Genomic DNA, 21,482 nt, shown 5'->3' with positions numbered 1-21,482 from the left:
CCTTCTCACTTGTTTTGATAAGACTGCAAAAAGTAGTAGCATTTCATATTCTCTGTCTATTTTCACTTGGATTTAATACATCTGACTGTGTAAAAAAAATTTCACTTGCTGTAGTTTAACCTCTTATAGCAGATTAGTTACCATTTTTATTAGGTTATCATAGAGATTTACCTATAACTACTTTAGAAGGACTTGATTGTATAAATATATTTTACACTTTTGACTGAATAAAACTTGAACTCTACGCACTTTGCTATCAGAGATCTTATTGATATGCAAATTCAGAAAGAAGGGTAGCCTAGTAAACTGAGTCTAAGATGGAGTGCCTCACTAAGGAAGAGTTAGCCTTGAAAATCAAAGTTGAACTTTTCTTTGTCCTCCAATTTATGATAGAATTACTTGAAATGCTCGAGTTATTCCTTTCTCTAAGTCAACTATATTGTTGCTTTACAACTAAGTCAAATTAAGACTTCATTTTTCCAAAGAACTGTTGTTCAAGACATACGATAAAATTGGAACGTTACATAGAAGATTAGCATGGCCCCTGCGCAAGGATGACACGCACAAATCGAGAAATGGTTCAAATTTTGCAGACAAGTCATAAATACTGTAATGAACTTATACTAAGTTTCGGAATCGAAATTCGAACCCGATAGCAACAAAGTCAAATTACGGTCAAACTTATGAATTCTTTAAATTGCTAGTTTTCAACAAATTGCGTTAATTCAAGTTAGGGACTTTCGAATTCGATTTCGGGCATACGTTCAAGTCTCAAATCACGATACGGACTCATTGGGACCGTCAAAGCACTGGTCCGGGTCCGTTTACACAAAACGTTGACCGTAGTCAACTCAAATGAGTTTTAAGGCACGATTTCACATTTTCATCAATTTTCTCATAAAAACCTTCCGGAAAAAGGACACGGGCTGCGCATGCAAATCAAAGCTCTACCGTGGCCTTTCCTCTAAAATCCGCATCCAAACCAATTGAATTTTTTATCTTTGTACTTAATTTGATCTTGTCTTTTTTCTTTCTGAAGAAAATCCAGCTTCACAATCAGTTCGTACTTGGTAATGTGTATTATCTTCTTATAAATTCCAGCTAGAAAATAACTGAATGCATTGTTTTATGGAACAGATAATTTAATGTAACCAGTTTCAGAATCCAAACTATATCTAAGTTTAGATTATAAACCATATATTAATTTTTAAGTTAATGATTCTTGAATCGTAGATTACTCAGTCTTATTTCTGGAGAAATGAGTAGTAATTGTTTTGTCAATGAAGTTAATTTTTCCCCTGATAACCAATCTTTGATTTCAGTGAAACAGTAAATGAGTTAGGCTGAAAAAAACAAACCAAACAAACGCGGTAGTTGGGTTTCAATTTGTTTTTAAAATTGAAACAACTTATCAAAGCTTATAGTCTAATGGTTTCTGTGAGAATCTTTCACATAATATGTGAGAGTTGGATTATCTCTCTCCCCTTTCCCATATTAACGGTATTTACAGCTGCAATTTTTATAAATAAATACAGAAAATAGTTCCGTTTCGGTCTACTTTATCAAGTGAAGTAGTACTTTAATAAAAACAAATGGCAGAATGGCCTAAATGGCACCTATACTTGTGCCACTTTGTCATGCCGGTCCCCAAACTTAACAATTTGCCAATTGGACACTTACACTTCTTCAAACCGTGTATAATAAACGCTTATGACAGGAGGCTGATCCTATGTGTCATATTTGGCTTTAGTGCGTGATTCACACGCCTGTAAGGTGCGTGATGGCAGTTGAAAAAGCCCTAACGGTAATAATGTGGCTTATTTAACAGTCATCTTCTTCTTTCTACCTTATTCTCCATTGTTGAACATTATAGAAGCTAATTTCTATCCAAATATGATGCCTTCTTCTTTCTCGTGTTAGCTTCAACAGTGAAAAATATAAATTTTTTTGTTGGGATTCTTCATTGCCCATCAATTTGTGCCATCTTCTTTTCTTTTGAAAGTAGAGTTTTTTCTTCTTCTCCGGCAAGAAATAAGCTACTGCCGCGTCTTCTCCTTCAGCAATGAAGAAGGAACCTTTGTGTTATTGTGGACTTACTGCAGATCTTAAAATGTCACGAACACCCACCAATCCTGGAAGAAGGTTCCTAGGCTGCCGAAGATATGAGATTGGTGAAGGTTGTGGCTTTTTTCGATGGGTTGATCCTGCGATTGAGGAAGAACACTACAAGACTCTTCTTGCAGGTCTTATTAAGAAGAGTGATCGATGCCATTGTTAGAGAAGATAAGGAAGGTCGAAGTTTAGAGTTGCTGCTATTATAATTACGGTTGTAGTTATTCTAATGTTAGCTCTTATGTTATGTGTTTAGGATTGATAACGTACTTTCTTATTTCCTGGGTTTAGGCTACATATTTTGTGTTGATGTAAAATTTTGCTCATGGAATATATTGACAAAGGTTCTATTACAGCAACAAGTACATGAACTACTAATATCATAGCCTGGTATAAGCAGTTAATAAAACATCCAAAATAAGGAAGTTGCTTTACAAAATATTATCTACGATAGGCAATCAACAAAAACATACATAATGAAGTAGCTTTACAAAATATTGTCTACCATAGGCAGTTATCAAAAACATCCATCATTAAATCTTTAAATATCAGTTGATCACTTTAATTAATGTCTGTTGTGGCTTAGTTGCTTCGTGTGGATTGTGTCTTTGGTGTGGCTTGAGTGATTGTAGCAGAGTTTGCCCTTCTGTAGCTCTGTTCTTGCAGCTAGCTGCCTTTGTGTAACTGCAACTTGACCCTTCCACTTTAGTCCAGGGGGTTTGAACCTAAGTTCAATGTTGGTAGGGGCAGAACTTATGAGTGTAGAAGGATTGTGTACTACTCTGTCAGTAGTTCCAGATTGCACAAAGATAAAAGTTTGTGAGTGAGGGATTATCTAGTAAACCATATCTGTTGACTGTGTAATTAAGTGAAAATATTTACCCTTTGTATCACAGTGCTACTTGAATCAAATAGCACACCATATCCTGCTGCCTTTGGTCTCTTAGACCCTGCATTTGCACCACCTCTTCTAGGCTCATTGGTCTTCCTTTTTGGACCTCCAACAATATTAGTTGATTGTTGTTGCTTGGACCAGTGATTGGTTGAGTGAAGGTGCCACTTTCCATAGTTGAAGCTGCTGCCATGAAACCTAGTAAATTTTTTCTTGTAATCACCCATATTCTCCTTCATAACTATCATTTTTGCTCTTATGCAGGAAGTTTTACTCACATACAGACCATATGCTTTCCTAATTAAGGTTTTAATTTGATGAAGGTTAATTTGAGGCTCACTGATTATTCTGTCTTTGAAGTTTTTTTTGCAATCCATGGTGGGTTACACATCTTGTTCCTTGTCTTCTTGTAGCATTTATGGACAGGGTAGTATGTAATCATCCTAAAATTTCTGGTGCTACCTTCTATGCTGCCAAGAATATGCCATGGACAACCTTTCTTTGTGCAGTTTGCCCTAACCCTTTCCCTCTCATTAGGTTTCAACTTAAGGTTCACACCTTTTTGAATAGAATAGGTCTGCAATGCCTCCCTAAACTGTACAACATTCTCAAATATCATATACAGTTCAAATAATATTTTTTTGCAACTTGTGTCAAAGTAGACCTTCTTACTTGGATTCCTAGCTGGTGCGTCCCTTACTTCATCAGGGCCAACAAGTTCTCTTTCACCATCACTACACTCACTACCTGGATCTGAGCTATCAAAATACTGGTCATCCCCTCCTAGTTTCCCTTCATTTTCCCCTTTTGTTCTTATGCATATCTTTAAAACCAGAATCTATACCAACTGGACCAGATGGTATCTCATCTACATTTACTTGGGCATCCTTCTTTTTGTTGATTTTAGACTGCCTAATTTCAGTTGAGTCATCTTCCAAATTACTACACTCTTCAATGTTCTCATCTATATCAAACAGTGAGTCAGATTCTTCAGAATCATCAAAGTCTTCATCAAAATCAGATTCTGATGTTTGAAGGTGATAGGATGAGAAGTTATTACCTTCACCTTCATCTGATTCTTCTATCTCTCCATTTATATTTGCCTTCTTACTCTTATCTTTATCATTTTCGGTCCTATTTATATCATTGTTGGGAAGTGACACATCAACCCTAGCATTTAACCCACTGTCATGCCTATGTCTTTATAGCGTGGGGTCCAGTTCAGTTATGTCCTCAACAAAAATAGGATTCCTAATTTTATAGACAATACAAACATCAACAAAGTCACCACCATTCAATGTATTAAGAAACTTTAACACATCAGCATCTGTTTTTAAAATGTAATAGCCACCCTTTTTGTTAACTTTGCATCCAAACAAATCAACTTCTAAAAATCCTAAGTCCCTAGCAAACTTGTGAAACAACATAATATGCAGCTCATCAATATCAACTGTAGCTAATTGAGGACAAGTTAGTGCATTTTCATACCTTAGCTCAGGGTCCGATACAAAATTACCACTGTGGTGGATTTGTAGGTTAACTAGGCTTGAAGCCATTTTCTTCTCATACCTGCAAAGTAACAAAAAAAAAACGGTATTATCAATGACTATTTATTATCAAAGTTGCACATTTACACAACTCCATAAACAAACCAACAAAAAAGACAGATTTTTAAGTAAAAAAGCTTCCAAGATTCCTTTTTCGTCCCCACAATACCCTATAATATTCAAAAATACTCTGGTGGACTACTAACAAGAACGAGACCCAACAAATTTCACAAAAAAATGCATAAATCTAAGATGAAATTCTGATTTGACCAAAAAAAAATCTAAAAACTAAACGGAATAACCAAATATGCCATTACATGCATGCCACTACATTAAAAAGGGTTTTCACTTCAAAATGTAACGAAATAGAGCAAAAGCCCCATATATTGAGAAAAATTAAACAACAATTACGATCTAACCCAGTCTTTTCCTAAAAACCCTAAACAGAGCAAAAGTCCCATATATTGAGGGAAATGAAGATCAATAAAGACAAAAAATGAAGAAAAGATGAAGAAACTTACCCCACAAACTTTGATAACAACTGCGATGATGAAAATTCCGGCAACGATGACGGAGAAGAAAGGAGAGACATAAGTGGTTCGATACTTTCTAACTAAGCGGATAAGTATAAAATGAGGAGAAAATTTGGGTTTTGGGGGGTGAGGGGGGGGGAGGGGGGTTAATAATCATTTTCCATATTATTTTTCTATGTGGCCATAATAAATGACCTGGGGTCTACATGGTTTAATTTTCTTGACGTGTCATCCTACGTGTAGGAGATTGTATTACACACACTGGTAGCCTCCTGCCATAAGCGTTTATTATATACGATTTGAAAGGGTGTAAGTATTCAATTGGCAAATTATTAAGTTTGGGGACCGGCATGACAAAGTGACACAAATATACGTGCCATAAATTTTAGAACATCTTTTAAGGGTATCCACCAAATAAAGTTTTGGCTGCCTTTTGTAATAGTGGATTAGTGATTTGATTTTTGATCCAACGGCTTATTTGGCGGTTGCATCATGTAGACGTTAGTTTGTCAGTATAATTAATCAAACAGAAAATAAAAAAGATACTCAAGAAAATAGGAAGTCAAGTACCATAATACTGAATCCATAGGGTATAACATAGTTAGTTGTTTGATTTCACGTAACTTAGTCAAAGTCAACCTCAACCTCCTCCCCCCCTCCCCCCAAATTTCCCCGACCAACGCCAACCTTCCAAAAGGTCCCCTAAACGTGTTAACATAATTCTTTTTATCAAAATATCTAGTCCCAAGAATTCAATTTTTGTTAAACCAAGAATTAGGTTTACCAAGGAATTTCTATAAAAATAAAAAGATACAAGTTTTAGATGATTAAGAAGAAAATGTAAAAGGATGTTCATCTTGCTTTTAGAGTTAAATTATGGTGTTTGCAAGTTTGAATTCAGTTGTCTTGCACTCCTAATAGTTATAATCTTATTGATTTTTTCTTTTCTCCTGTTAATCATTTGAAAAAGAGAAGGAAGAAAGTAAGAAAGACGCATCCATTTAAAAGGTAAGAGAAACAAAAAAGAATCTTAAAATGAAGATTTTTCAAGTATTTTTGTCAACTAACCACGTACAATATTCTTGTACAATTGTTCTTGACTGCATTCCAATCAAAATCATATACTAGTAGGAGTAGTATTTTTGTCAACAGCTCTAGTGTAGTACTAAATTCAGAATCATTGAATGCTACTCACAAACTACCAAATGTCCTACCACACTAGCCAACTAGTCAGCAGGCAGGCTGTTTGTCTATGACTAAAATTCTCTTCAAGCTAACCGGCCATTCCCAGACAGAAGCACCACTCTTGTTGCAGTTTTTACCAAATGTCTCCTCATTTTTTTGTCTCTACATTCTTCAAATTATCTAATAAAGTCGCTCCTCAATATCAGAAGATTATTGACAAGGTAGTCATACCTCTTCATTGGAGAAACAAGCTCCAAAATTGGTGTCTTGGTCGGTCAGTAAAAACGCAGCGCATTTCTTCAAATTATATAATGGAAAACATTATAATAAAAAGAAAAGGAAGGAACTTAACACCAACTATTTTTCTTTATTGTCACAAAATATTGAAAAGCTAAAACAGGCCCAGACGACTTGGGAAAGCCGAAGGGGATTTGCAGCCGTACCCTATATTTGTGCCACCTTTTAACCTGTACCCTATTTTATAAAATTATTGATTTGGTAGCCATCTCACAAAAAATCCGTAATAAGATGACAATTACACCCCTGACAAAAGATATAAAACGATCTCCTCCTCTCCTCTCCTCTCAGTAACTTTATAAAAAAATCAGAAACTTGTCTAGATTCATCTTCAGAATCACACTTGCATGAAGTTGTTTCACCTTGAAGCTAAAACTTCATGCTAATATAGCATGAAGTTGTTTCATGTTGAAGCTAAAACTTCATGCTAATATAGCATGAAGTTGTTTCACATTGAAGCTAAAACTTCATGCTAATGCATGCTGAAGTTATTTATCCTGCAGTCTACAGTTTTGTCATGAATTTATCTGAAACTTCAGTCTAAACATGCTGAAGTTATTTAGTTCATTTGCTAAAATTTCTGATTAAACATGCTGAAGTTATTTAGTTCATTTGCTAAAATTTCAGACTAAACATGCTTAAGTTATTTAGTTTATTTGCTAAAACTTCAGACTAAACATGCTTAAGTTATTTAGTTCATTTGCTAAAACTTCAGACTAAACATGCTTAAGTTATTTAGTTCATTTGCTAAAACTTCAGACTAAATATGCTTAAGTTTTTTAGTTCATTTGCTAAAACTTCATACTAAACATGCTTAAGTTTTTGTCTTGTAGTATGTAATTTTCTAATGAGTTTTTGCTAATGCATGCTGAAGTTATTTAGTTCATTTGCTAAAATTTTAGACAAAACATGCTGAAGTTATTTAGTTCATTTGCTAAAACTTCAGATTAAACATGCTTAAGTTTTTGTCTTGCAGTATGTAATTTTCTAAAGAATTTTTGCTAATGCATGTTAAAGTTATTTAGTTCATTTGCTAAAATTTCATACTAAAACATGCTGAAGTTTTGTAACGCAGTCTACAGTTTTGTCCTGAGTTTTATCCGAAACTTCAGTCTAAACAAGCTGAAGTTTTTTAGTTTATTTGCTAAAATTTCAGCCTAAACATACTTAAGTTTTTGTCCTGCAGTTTGTCAATAGTCTTTTATTAAAGAAGGGCAAAATCATCTTTATAAAATACTTTTAACAAAAAAATTGGGTACGGATGCAAACGAAAAAACGAAACGGGTATAAGTTAAAAAGGGGCGACCGAATAGGGCACCCCATGCAATTTTTACGAAAGCCGCCGATTGCAAAAAGAAGTACTCCCTCCGTTTCAAATTAGATGAGGTACTTTCCTTTTTAGTCCGTTTTAAAATAAATGACACATTTTTAAATTTGGAAATAATTCAACTTTAAACTGTTCATTTTACCCATTTTATCCTTAATGAAAAGCATTTATAACCACACAAATGTCGTGGCCCCACAAAGCTTTTACCCTTTAAGCAGACCATAAGTTTCAAAAGTTTTTTTTTTTTTTTAAACTCCGTGTCTAGTTAAATTACTTTATCTAAATTGAAATAGAGGGATTAGTATAATAAGTAAGTAAGAAAGAGAATATGGCAAATTTTAAAGAACAGTTGACAAAGTCGTAAGGGTCAGACGTGCTCTTAATTTCCTCCCGCGTTTTGTGGCGCAACTTTTTGCCATTTTGCCCCCTTTTCCTCCTCTTCTCAATTTAATATTTTTGTGTTCGTCATGATAATCCTACTTGTCCGTAAATAAATTTAAAAAAGAAGAAGAATATTGACTTTTGTACAGGAAAAAAGAGGGTACAGACTGAAAAAATTCGAGTATGTTAATCTCAAATGTTGAAGCGTTTGGTATTTTGAAAAATATTGCTACTACTAGTATCAACTTAAGACATCCATATTATTACAAAACCTCAAGAATATCATCACTAACCTTATCACCATATATTATAATTTACAAAATTCAAAAATTTAGAATATAATAATTAAATTTTTCGAGAGGTTTTTTTCTTCTTCTATATGGTTGGCCCTTAAATATCTCAATCAATGACATATAGCCTTTAATTTTATGTAGAAATTATATGATACTAGTTGAAAGACTACACAAGAAAATATTAAAGGACTCGCTCAAAAAAAGGAAAAAAAAATGTCCTGAACATTCTTCTTTGTTATACAAATCATGATGTTATAATTATTTTTGTAGATATTCGTTTCACCAGTAGACGGTATAATTAACTTTCTTACATAGAAGAAACAATATAAGAAGTGTCTTCACGGGGACAAATGAGAATAATCATCTCCAATTCAACTTGGGACTCGCATTTCTTCTTTCAATCTCGATCCTACAAATCGGTAGTATAGCTTTTCCTTGTAATTCGGATGATCTATCGAATTTGGTGGATCCATTACCAAGTCCTAGAAGAAAAAGTTATACGAAAGTGACACAAAGATCAGCTATAGAGTAGTCAATAAGTCAGTAGCCAACACAATAGAAGAGGACGGCACGAATAGCAAAAAACAAGAAGAACCAATTTTTTGAATCTGCTGCCGAAAATTCCCAAATCCCATTTTTGAAGGAGAAAACGAAAAGGGTATCCATTGATATTGATTTTCAAGTATAACTCAAATCTCCAGATCAAGAATCGTACAGTGCATATCAACTGTTTGATTTATTGCCTCTGAGAGAAATATGAGCAATAAAGGACCTGTGAAGTTAGATGATGAGCAGTTGGCTGAACTGCGAGAAATATTTCGGTCATTCGACAGAAACGATGATGGGAGTCTGACCCAACTCGAGCTTGGCGCGCTATTGAGGTCACTTGGTTTAAAGCCAAGTGCTGATCAGCTCGACACATTGATCCAAAAGGCCGATAAAAATGACAATGGCCTTATTGAATTCTCAGAGTTTGTTTCACTTGTTGCACCGGAGCTTCTTCCTGCAAAGTCCCCTTACACGGAGGAGCAGTTGAAACAGCTTTTTAAGATGTTTGATAGGGATGGAAATGGGTATATAACGGCCGCTGAGTTGGCTCATTCCATGGCTAAGCTTGGACATGCTTTGACCGCAGAAGAGCTTACTGGTATGATCAGAGAAGCTGATACGGATGGGGATGGCAGGATCAGTTTTCAGGAATTCACTCAGGCGATTACTTCGGCTGCTTTTGATAACTCATGGGCTTGATATGCGAAGCTCCTTAGGTATAAATATTGTGTTTTGTTTTGTTTTGTTTGTTAGTGTTCTTTTCCTTGTATGTTCTTTTAGTTAATTTACTTCCAGACTTTCTCTGCAAATGTTAAGGTTCTTTGTATATATCATTTCAAAGTATGTCTACAGTATAATTAATGGAATATATACTGAAACATCCTCCTTTGTCCGAGTTCTTCTCCCATTCGTTTGACCTATACTATTAAGTTTTGCTGGATTTTTGGATTGAAGCATAGTTGATTGAGTAAATGACAAATGTTACTGGATGAATTTGGGCTTTGAATGTATATGAAAAAGTGAATAAGTTAGATCTCAGATATTGTTTCTTTTACCTTTTAATTTTGTCAACAGCAAAGGGAAAATCTTTTTGAAAAAACTCTTTGCTTAGCATGAATTAGTGAGAACAACGTGCCAACAAAAGCATCAACACTATGTCTATGCGTCATTTTAGTAATTTGGCACAGTAATAGTTAAACTTATAATTAACTGCTGAGCAAACTCAGCAGTCAACAGACATTAGGCAGCCAATTGTTATGGTTTTCAGAGGGAGTTTACTTAACCAATAAATTAGGTTGCTCTTGCTTTTTCACTAAGCTCCCTTGGTTCAGCCCATAAATAGAGTATTCATATAACTAGAAAGGGATTGAGACGTTGTTATGATCAGATGGACATTTTCCCATACCAGAAAGAAATATGTATAGAAAGACGGTGAGCATGGGAATAAGCCTTCTTTGTGCTTAACCTAGTCAAGAACCAGGAAATTTATACTCTCTTTGTTATTACTAATGTGCAATAAACCAACTTATGTTCTATATATATTCTGATCAATGAATTTCAATTATCTACTTGTAGCAGGCCCCTTAGCAAAGTAGAAATGGGTGTGTTGACCATGAAGAAGAAGAGGATTTTCAGATGCAGAGTTGGTTCCTTTGTGCGTCCATCTTAATGCACTGCTTCTATCCGTGTTGATGCAACATCCTAGTTTAGCATCCGATAGAATTTTTCTTTGCATGAGAGAGGCTTTCTCTCATTATCATGCGTTTTCCTCTATTGCTTTCTTAGACTGAATAATGTTTGAGTGATAAGTTTCCTCTTCTTCCCTTAAGAGTAGATTACTGGATTTGAAGATCTGTCATCTACTTCACAGGTAAAAGTAGAATGCTATTGTGGATCTTGATTTTCGGAACTTGTTAATGTTTCTCATTAGGAAAGAACGTGGAACCTAGCTAATATGTGGATTGTTATGCTTATGGTTTGTTAGTTCTGCTGCAATACTGTTAGCATTTTATTGTGACCATCATGCATTAAAATCAGGATTCATTTGGCTCTGGGTGTAATATTAAGACTACAATCATCAATGAGAATTACTGGCTGGCACCATTGGCTTTTAAAAATCGTAAAACAAACTCATTCCGTCTGTGTAATGTATATTGTTTGATCAATGATATAATTCCTCTAGCAATTAGCAATATGTTGCATGTTCTTCAGTGGCAGGGGCCTGCTCCATTCATATGATCATACATACAGCTTAACGATAGCTATATCAGGGATTCTCAAAGAAGTTTCATTCAAAGTTAGAGCTTATTGTCCACATTCAATAACAACTCAAAGGCCGCCTATATATGAGTTTTAAATCATAGTCAATACAAGAATAAAAAGAAATTTCTGAGACCTTTTGATACGAGTTGGTCGAAATCAGAAATTGAAAGAAGAAAGCCAAGCATCAGGAGTCGGGACTAGCATGGTCTATCATAGCCAGGAGCTCAAATGAACATTTATTTTCTCTTTTGACCTTTTTACTCTTCACTCCTTTTATTTTCTTTTGGCATTACACACAGGTTCTCTTATCTATATTTAGTTAGCACTTATCAGAAAACTTATTGAAAGGAAAGCTCTAGGAAGTCGGCTTAAGAAAAAGAATGTAGGCAGTAGTTGCAATTGGCTGCATGCACCAAGGACAGTACGACAGTTCCTCCGAAGACTATTTTATTTCTCTAAGCATATGCCATATGGTACCAATTTAATTTACAGTTTTTTTCTTTTCTTTTTATCATATTATTGTTCATTTGGGAATTACATATCTTAAAAATTTGTCTATTGGTTATCTTGTCCAAAGTTACCAAGCGCTAATGTTAGCACTAATACGGGACTTGCTTATCTTTTTATCATCTCATGAGTTTAAGATTGGGTTGTACATATGCCATGCCAAGATGCAATCATTTCAAAGTCGCACATACACTTAACTAGAGAGAGAGAAGGGTTTTTCTTTAGTTGAATAGAATCATACCTCTTTAAAATGAATACATCACTTAACAAATTCAAATTTAGACAGGCTTGGTAGGTTTCAAAATGTATACCTACACCTAGTGCTTCCCTTAAATCGACGAACATGTATAGTCCACTCGCCCAACTTCATGACAAACTACGGCCCACTTGACATTCGATTCTCCCCTATTCTTTGCTGAATTCTTTCATATAATATAGAGAGCTTCCCATTTGAGATCTTAGACAGGACGATATAACAAAAGTTAAAAGTCTCACATAATCTATATCTATCTATATTATATTAAGTGAGAAATCTTAAATTAAAAAGTTAAATTACCTAAATAACCTCCTAGATAAAATTAATTAATTGAATAACAAGTTCGGACTCGAGAATAGTTACTTATGCTTAGATAGTTTCTAATTGTTCCAAATTTAATTTTACTTAATTTGTTTCCAATCGTTGCTAGCTTATCAAATACTATGAATTAGAGAGAAAAACAATGACATCTTAACTTTTATTGTAATTATTTTTGTGTCGTACTTCTTTGTTTTTCGGCGTAGTTTTTAGTTTTAGATATCAAAGTCTTTTACATTGACGTAGTATTATGTTTAAATTGTATATCTTTAGAGATTAATGGTTTGTGTTATTTCAACTAATGTTAGTGTAAGAATATTAATTTTCAGCTATTACGTAATATTTTGCAGCTTTTACTTATATATTGCAGGTATTTTGCGCAGTGTAATAGAATCGAATTTGGACACACATGCCGAAAGTATAAACAAATTAATTCAAGTCAATACACAAGAAACACACAAAAAAAAAAATCTAAGAAACACGCAACATAAGTTTCACATATTGACTATATGAGACCAAATATTTCTCCTCCTTCGTACAGTAAAAAGACACAAAACGAAGCAAATTTTCATGATTCAATCTATTAAGTTTTCTCATGTGCATGAAAGTCTTCCTTGTCCATTTTCTCCATTTAATTAAGAAAAGTATAGTGATAAGAAAATGAATTAGCTAATAGTAGCAATCTTTTGTATCATAAGGTGCATATAACACTTTTCTGGTAATCAGTATATTCACAAATTTTATGTTAGTTATTACGCACGCCTATTGTTACACGTGGGAGGCACGTACATGGAGACTAGTTATATTAAAAGCACGATACCCTTTAGCAAAATATAGTTCGTCTTTTTTACCCTTTAAAATTTGATTTCACACTAGACATAATAGTCATTTATTTATTTTCCTAATATTTAGGACTTTAACATTAATTAAAATTTTAATTATTAATATTTTCTTATTTGAACTAAATACGAATTGAGTCCTACTATTTAGGACTTAAAACCCTTAAAATTTTACTATTCCAAATAAGATATGTCGTAATCAAATTTCAGACAAAAACCAATATGCAACAATTTCAAACTGTATACTATTTGTAAGTTTTTCTCCTTTTAATGTTCTTCTCTTAATTTATGTCTGCACCTTTCCACATATTAATTCTCCTTCTACTATCTCCTTCCGCACAAAAATATGAACAAAGCCAAAAACTATTTACCAGGGAAAAATAATGAACCTTTCAACAAACTGGAGGTATATAAAATAAAAAAATTGTTAAAGTTTTTATTCATGTCATCACTTTTATGTTGAATATATTTATCGAGACACGGAGAATTTATATGGAACCTAATTTCTTCTTTATTGAGTTAGTTAAATAAGATCAACTATTACCATTTTCAAGAACTTACACTTTTGACTTTTAAATAATTTTTATGTAACTCAAATATAATTTTTAATATAATAGCTATATGATCTTTTAAAGTTTTGTATTGATGGAGATTGGGTTGCGTAACTAAAGACTTGTAGTAGATAAAATAACCCAGAACGCAAATTCCACTGGTCTTAAAATGGGATATGCCATTTATCAACGCGAGGAACACCAAACACCTTTATCTATAGAGTGCTAATACAACAAAGAAAAAGTATTGTTTTCCTGTTCTTTGGGATGGAAGATAATCTCAGGTCTTGATACACTTCCACAACAGAAATCAAATTCAAAAGAGAGCAACTCAACAATCAAGGTTGGTTGAAGTGCAAGTACTGGGCAGAATCCGAAAAGAATTTACAAGGTTGACTGGAAAGCCCTAGGCAGCCAAAAGAAAACAGAAGCCGCAAAAACTATAATTTAAAACCATAACGCTTTTAGTTATTGCCAGAACTAATTCTCGAATGCTTCAGCTCCACAAGTGAAAAGGCCAAAGCAGCAACAGAGTAGTTAATGGATTAGCTTCGTTGAATCCACTGCAATATATCCGGTCGGATCACTCCCTCAAAACCATTTTTCACATGATTCATGGCTTTGAAACTAGCCGGCAAGACAGTGTTGAACTGCCTGTACTGGATGCTTGTTCCAGCAGGGCTTCTTGGTTTGATCATCATAGAAATGGTTGGATAGGCTTTTTGCCATGTGTTCCTCGCTGAGGTAAACATATGCCTGCTGCTGGATCCCTTATCCTGGCCAGCACCATATTTCTGGAATCCCTCCGGCTTTGGCGAGTGAGATGATTTCCTAAGCTGCTTACTTGCGCTCGTAATTGCATTGCTATCTGAGGGATTTCCTCGAATATTAGCTGATGGCTTCATTTTGTCAAGCCATCGAAGGATCCAATTCCCAAGATTCCTACCAGCTTCAATATCTCTTTCCTGTATCTTGCGATGAATGGTCAGTGCCACGTCAAAGGCAGCTCGTGTTCGCCTGAAAAAAAAGAAGAAACAATTTATAAAAATAATACAACCAACAACGCAGCCAAAATGGTAGAAAAGATCATGAGCAAGCATCCCACAGCAGGGAATAACCATTTTTGGGTAATTTGGACAAGTTGTAGTCAACACGAAACATCTTAAATTTGTTTTTTTAAAAGGTGAGAATGTGGAACTATTGTGTGCTAAAAGAGGATTGTAATAACCTTAGACACTAACAATTCCCTAGGGAAGGGTCTGAGCTCACTAGTTGCCTCTCATTACAGAAATTGAGGAATTATGTGCTAAAACATCACAAGGATAAATCAAAAAACCTCTGCACGGGACTCATATTTATGAAGAACACGAACAGTATACACTCTTCTATATCAAATTCCTATCACATTTGGTCTGCAATTCATGCCATGAATATTCTTTTCCTTGTACAAACATGCACAGACATAACATATTCTTCAAGGCTCTGTATTGCTGATTTCTGTCATAGGGAGTTCATTCTCAGCTCATCCTGCTGGATTCAAAGCTAAATCTGCCTCATCTTCCTCCTCATGTCTACAATCAACTAATTGAGAAAAATTCAACTACAACAATCTTTGTTTTCACACCCAGGGCTGCACAAAGTCAGTCTGGTGTCCAAAATTCCGATTTTCAAAACTGAAACTGACCAATAATACATCATTTTGGTTTGGTTTAGGCTCCTTTATGCTTCGTGCAAATCAGTTGAATACATTGGTGGATTTGATTCCATAAAACATTAACAAAGCTGGGATTCAGAAGGGAATGATCGATTAAATTAAGAGAAACCTAGAGAAAAAGGATGGTGTGCATCCAGCATGATGGAGGTATTGGGGTAATGAGGCATCATTGCCGAACCTACATGGGGATTGAGTCGAGACTTATGAGCGAGATGAAGGCTGCTGACTTAAACAAGATCTTGTTGGGCAAAGCATAAATTGCACTTAGCAATTGATAGAAGAGTGCTGTTCAAAGAGAATCTCTGGCAAAGAAGAGAGTTGAAAAAACGGAACAAGAATTATGAGAAAGAGAAAAGAAGAATAGAAGGAAATTGTGGAAAAGAAAACACTGAAGGCAGAAACAAAAGGGAAAAAGCAAAAGAACAAGATATAAAAGAGTCATGGAAGACACTCTAACAATGCTATTTAGCAACTAACAATCTTTAGTCTCATTAATGCATGAACTAGAGAGAGTTCTGCTTTCCATATTAACCAGACACTAGTTTGTACAGTATACTCATGTCAACACGGCATGATACGGGCAGGGGGTGAAAATGTGGTTCATTTGGTCATTTTAATTGAGATACTACCTACCAACTCGTGACAGTCAACTAGTAGAAGATACTCATGTCAACACGGCATGATACGGGCAGGGGGTGAAGACATTTTAGAAGAAGATACTACCTACCACATTACGTAATAGATGAAAATGTGGAATATGGAGAAATTCTTTCTTCTACTTTTAACCTTTAGATTACACTCACGCCCCTAAATTGTAAAAGTACTCCACTCTTTAGCATCTATATGTTAACTTTTAAGTTTATGCTTCTTAGCTGTATTCGTCTACATTTATGCAACGCCTTATTAATATCCTTGCATCTTGAACAAAAAACTTTGGATAATCCAACACCTCAAGAAGCATGCATGCCTAACATGATTACAAAAATCAAAGGTAATCTACACCCAGTTTTGCATATTTAAGTGTAACATGCTCAACTACCACATACGTCTATTATCAGCTATAAGAATATTTAACAAACAACTTTTGCAAGAGAACAGACAAGCAGATATTCCAGTCCCATTGCTTATAGAAAATTTATCTTCACAAAATTCAAGGAACGAAAGAAAGACGATGCACACGTAACGATCTTATTCGAACAAGATTGTCAAATGTCAGGTAGACAGACTGAAAAATGGAACACTAGTCCAACATCACCACTTACTGGAAGAGTGATCATATTAAGCACAAAGAGATACTTTCTTCAAGAATTGGGGATAATGTCTAGTATTTTATAAACATCGAAAATCCATATGAACAATATTCAAACAAATAAGAAAAGCATCAAAATACAGAAGTTGGAATAGCAGATGTTTGCCATTCTATTTATGAGAAGATGACAATCCTTGTTGCTGAGAATGGATAAGAGCAGAAAGATACATGGGACGGGTATCATGTCACAAAGGTAAACTACTGATAATTGAAGAACCAGCACCGCAGAGCTAAGACGAAATAAAAAGTTGATGAAGACAAAACTATCAAAAGAAGCAGCAAGATCATATTCCATCTTAACCACCTAAGAGAAGTGATCCTCCGAGGACGCAACACTTTGATTTGCAGTACGACTAATCACGAGGTTTTACAGAACCTATGCCAGAAATGAAATTGCATATGCATTCGGAATGGACCACAAAACTGGATACTAGACTTTGTTGTTTAAAACATCATCCAAAACACCATTCCGTTTCTATTATTTAATCCATCAAATAGGAATTAGTGTTGCTACACAGAAAGAAGAGAAAAGTAGTATTTTTGTTATCTCATTCGCTGATACATTTCTCTCTGAATTACTTTTATCATAATAACTCCAATTAGTGTTACCCTAACTATCATTGTAATAGAATGACAAATCATTTATTCAGGTAAAGCTGATAACCACGAAAAGGGAATCATTATTACAAATGACAATAATATTAAGATCTAATTGAAATCAAAAAGTACCTTTGAGCGAAAGCACGAAGCCTGGGGTTATTGGGAGTAATAAGCTTACGCTGAATCCTCAAGAAGAGCTTGTAAGTTCGTTTCAGACCCAAGAAATACGCCGTTGCCAATGTGATCTCCCATAGCACCATTCTCTCTCTTTCTCTACAACCTTCTTCAGGAAAGAATATCCAAATGAGAAAAGAGCATTAGTATTTTATGTTTGCTTCAATATGTGTATTATGACTATATAGTGAACCGTTTTCGTTTTCAACAAGACAAAAAAAGTCGTGGAATTCTGGAGAGCCGCCAGCAATTTCAACCTTCCGCATTTTCTTCCTTCTCTGCCTCTCTCTGATATAATTTGGGCCAGTTTTGGGCCACGATATGTTTTATAGCAAATGAGATTGACCCAGCCTATTATTTCGTTCTAGTTCCACAGCGAATGCTTTTGTTTTCTTTTGAAGGTCCAATTGAAACAAACTGTATCTACAATTTAAACTTTCAACAACACAATTTGATATTGCAACTTCTCAACCAAAATTCATCCGATTAGTTTTGGATTCTAAGTTACATAGACTGAGGGTCGTTTGGTTGGTGAACAAATTATGCCGGAATTATAATGACGAAATTATAGTATGAGAATTAAATAATAACAGAATTATTTAGTGGATATACTTTTATCGGTAGATACTTGATTCATTAGATTAAAAATAGAATACCGGATATAATATAAAATATATATACTAGGAGTTTTCTTGGTGTGAGGCTTTCAAATATATTAGAAGATGGAGATGATTTGCAGAGATACAAACTTGTTAAAAACAATGAAATAGAGAAGAAGAGTAAAGAGAAAACAAAACTGAAGTCTCAGACATAAAGTGGTTATTTCAGACATTACGATGATAGAGTATATCTTTAAAATTTGGTTAATCTCCACCCTTCATCATGGTTATGATGGATTAAATCGTGAGCGTCCATTTGGCAACACACAGGAAGGTTCTAGTAGGACACCTAGGACTCCTTATCTAGTATCTAGCTGTATATATTCTTTGTATTTATCTTTGTAGGTAGTTAGTTTATTATAGAATAGCAAATAGGATTCAAGCAAATGTACAAATAGGAATATTCTTTTTCTAGGTCCTAGCTGTATATATACCTATACAAAGCATTAAGAAAAATACTGATTAATTTCTCTGGATGGTATCGGAAGCTTAGGGGACGATTCTTCCCTTTTTCATCCAATCTTCTTTCAAGCTTTCTTCATTTCTTTTCACAGTCTTTCTTAGGCACTCTTTATCTCTACAATGGGTGACAAATCCATTTCTACTTCCAGCACTTCACAGGTTGCTGATGTTGTTGTCTCAGATGGAGCAAAATCTTCCATTGACTCTCCATACCCTTTTTTCCTCTACCCTTCAGACTCACCGGGGATGCTCCTGGTGAACTCTGTATTTGATGGTAAAGGCTATGGGGGATGAAAAAGAGGAATGCTTATCGCTTTGTCAGCCAAGAACAAAGTGGGGTTTATTGATGGATTCATTGCTCAACCCAAGATCTCTTGTGATTCTTTCAAAGCTTGGAATCGGTGCAATGATATGAAAATATCATGGTTGTTGAACTCCTTCTCCAAGGAGATAGCTGAGAGTATCCTCTATACTAAGACTGCTAGGGATATCTGGACTGAGCTTGAAGAGAGGTTTGGACAGAGTAATGGGCCACAGCTCTATCACTTGCAGAAGGAAATCAATGAGTTATCTCAAGGCAATTTGGATATCGTTGGTTACTACATAAAGCTCAAAAGGTTTTGGGATGAGTTAGATAGCCTTGATGTTGTTCAACATTGTACCTGTGATTGTATTTGTGGAGGGAAAGTAAATACCCACAAGTCTCATCAGGATGTAAGGCTCATTCAGTTCCTTATGGGACTGAATGAAGCCTACTCTGGTCCTAGGAGCAGCCTGCTCATGCTCTCTCCCTTACCTTAAGTTAACCGTGCTTATTCTCTTCTCATTAGAGATGAGAAGTAGAGGGAGGTTTAGATCTCTCAACACCCTAGAGACGATGCTTTCTTAGCTGCAAAACAACAGTATAGTGGTCATAGGTTTGCTTCTGATAAGAAAGTATATTCAGATGCTAAGAGGAACAATCAAATCTGTTCATACTGCAAGAAACAAAATCACACTATGGAAAACTGCTATAGGCTTATTGGTTTTCCAGCAGATTTCAAGTTTACCAAGAACAAAAGGTTCCCTGCCAGACCCAAGAACAATGTAGTCTTGACCACAGATGACAATGCAGGACAACCCATGAATGCAGGAGACAAACCTATGACCCAGGATCAGTTCCACAACCTCTATCAGCTTCTACAACATGTCAAAGTTGGCACTCAGAATGAGCAGGTTACTGAAGACATTGTTGCTGCCAATTGTGTTGGTATTCCTATATCTGTCCTAACTCCTACTTCTCTCCTTTTATCTCTTAACTCTCTTTCCTGGATGTTAGACTCTGGAGCCTCAGAGCATATGACCTCAGATCTGAGTCTCTTATTTAATGTTAAGACTCTTCCTAAACCTCTTTTTGTAAAATTACCTAATTCTCTTAAAGTTTTAGTAAAACAAGCAGGTTGTGTCACTATCATACCAGGCTTTACTCTTCAGCATGTCTTATTTGTCCCTAGTTTCAAATTCAATTTGTTATCTGTTCACAAGTTGTGCAAATAATTTAATTCAATCCTGTCTTTTACTTCTCTTGGTGCTATATTGCATGCCCTTTCAATGAAGAGGCCAGTGGTGCTTGGTAAAGTAAGGCAAGGAATCTATCTTTTGCACACAATCAGACCACTCCAAGTCAAGCCTAGAGCTGCAGCCACTCATAGTGATAGGATTTCTAGTTTTTCTGATTCCAAGAAGATTGTTAGAAATCCGTTTTCAAATTCTATTTTGTTCTTAGGAGTTGTCACTACTGATGTAAGACTTTGGCACAATAGATTAGGACACATGCCTATTTCTAATATGAAAAATATTTTCTTCATATCTTAGTCCAATTTACCTTCTGATATTCTTACTTGTGATGTTGTGCTAAAGCTAGGCAAGCTAAATTATCCATTTCCTTCCAGCTCTATATCTTCTAAGCACATCTTTGATATTATTCATGTGGATACTTGGGGTCCTTACAAAACACAAACTCATGATGGCTTCAGATATTTTCTCACCATAGTAGATGATTATAGTAGGGGGACTTGGACTTTTCTTCTCAGTACCAAGTCTAATGCTTTCACTATACTTAAACAATTCATTATCATGATAGAGAGACAGTTTCAATGCAAAATAAAAGTCATCAGAATAGACAATATATTTGAATTGGGTAACAGTCAACACACATCTCAGTTTCTTTCTTCCCAAGGTATTATACACCAAACAAGTTGTGTTTACACTCCATAATAAAATGGAGTTGTGGAGAGGAAACATAGGCATTTGCTCGAAACACGTAGAGCCTTTTTATATCAATCTAATTTACCAATTCAATTTTGGGGGGAATGTCTGTTAACTGTAACCTACTTGATAAATAGATTTCCCACCAAACTTCTGAAAATGAAGACCCCTTATGAATTACTTTATGAAAAACCTCCTTCTTATGACACTCTAAGGAGTTTTGGTTGTCTTTGTTATGATTCAACCTTGCCTATACACAGATCAAAATTGGAGCCTAGATCAGTCAAATCTATGTTTTTGAGGTATCCCTTTGGGAAGAAGGGATACAAACTACTAAACCTACAAACCAGAAAGATCTTCATCTCTAGGGATGTGGTGTTTCATGAGAAAGTTTTCCCTTTTACTCTCTGTTCTTATCCTACTCATATTTTTCCTCCTCAATCTTCAATTCATGTGTCTGATCCTCTT

The 21,482-nt window shown here is 35.0% G+C and overlaps 3 protein-coding genes and 1 non-coding gene across 5 annotated transcripts; 3 read left to right on the top strand and 1 right to left on the bottom strand.

Annotated features, from left to right (window-relative positions):
• Positions 1-489: 489 nt before the first annotated feature.
• LOC142177713 (U6 spliceosomal RNA) lies at positions 490-590 on the top strand. The gene has a single exon (XR_012706276.1). It is a non-coding gene; the product is annotated as a U6 spliceosomal RNA (small nuclear RNA).
• An 8,140-nt stretch (positions 591-8,730) lies between these two features.
• Positions 8,731-11,182, top strand: LOC107768801 (putative calcium-binding protein CML18). 2 transcript variants are annotated; one of them, XM_016587954.2, is made up of 2 exons: positions 8,731-9,832; positions 10,692-11,182. In XM_016587954.2, exon 1 carries the CDS (start codon positions 9,324-9,326, stop codon positions 9,813-9,815), a length of 492 nt encoding a protein of 163 aa, XP_016443440.1. In that variant the 5' UTR covers positions 8,731-9,323; the 3' UTR covers positions 9,816-9,832; positions 10,692-11,182. The 2 variants fall into 2 exon arrangements, with proteins under 2 accessions (XP_016443440.1, XP_016443439.1); XM_016587953.2 differs by having other exon boundaries at positions 8,732-9,832; positions 10,695-11,182.
• Positions 11,183-14,008: 2,826 nt separating this feature from the next.
• Positions 14,009-18,472, bottom strand: LOC107768800 (uncharacterized). Its single transcript, XM_016587952.2, has 2 exons — positions 17,602-18,472; positions 14,009-14,866 (listed from the first exon to the last, which is right to left on the bottom strand). The coding sequence occupies exons 1-2, from the start codon at positions 17,730-17,732 to the stop codon at positions 14,395-14,397; spliced, it is 603 nt and encodes a 200-aa protein (XP_016443438.1). The 5' UTR covers positions 17,733-18,472; the 3' UTR covers positions 14,009-14,394.
• A 415-nt stretch (positions 18,473-18,887) lies between these two features.
• LOC107768809 (uncharacterized) lies at positions 18,888-19,568 on the top strand. Its single transcript, XM_016587964.1, has 2 exons — positions 18,888-19,041; positions 19,090-19,568. The coding sequence occupies exons 1-2, from the start codon at positions 18,888-18,890 to the stop codon at positions 19,566-19,568; spliced, it is 633 nt and encodes a 210-aa protein (XP_016443450.1).
• The last annotated feature ends 1,914 nt before the right edge of the window (positions 19,569-21,482 follow it).

Source organism: Nicotiana tabacum, chromosome 23 (genome assembly GCF_000715075.1).
Source record: "Nicotiana tabacum cultivar K326 chromosome 23, ASM71507v2, whole genome shotgun sequence".
Lineage (NCBI taxonomy): Eukaryota > Viridiplantae > Streptophyta > Magnoliopsida > Solanales > Solanaceae > Nicotiana > Nicotiana tabacum.
This window is presented reverse-complemented; position numbering and strand designations above follow the sequence as displayed.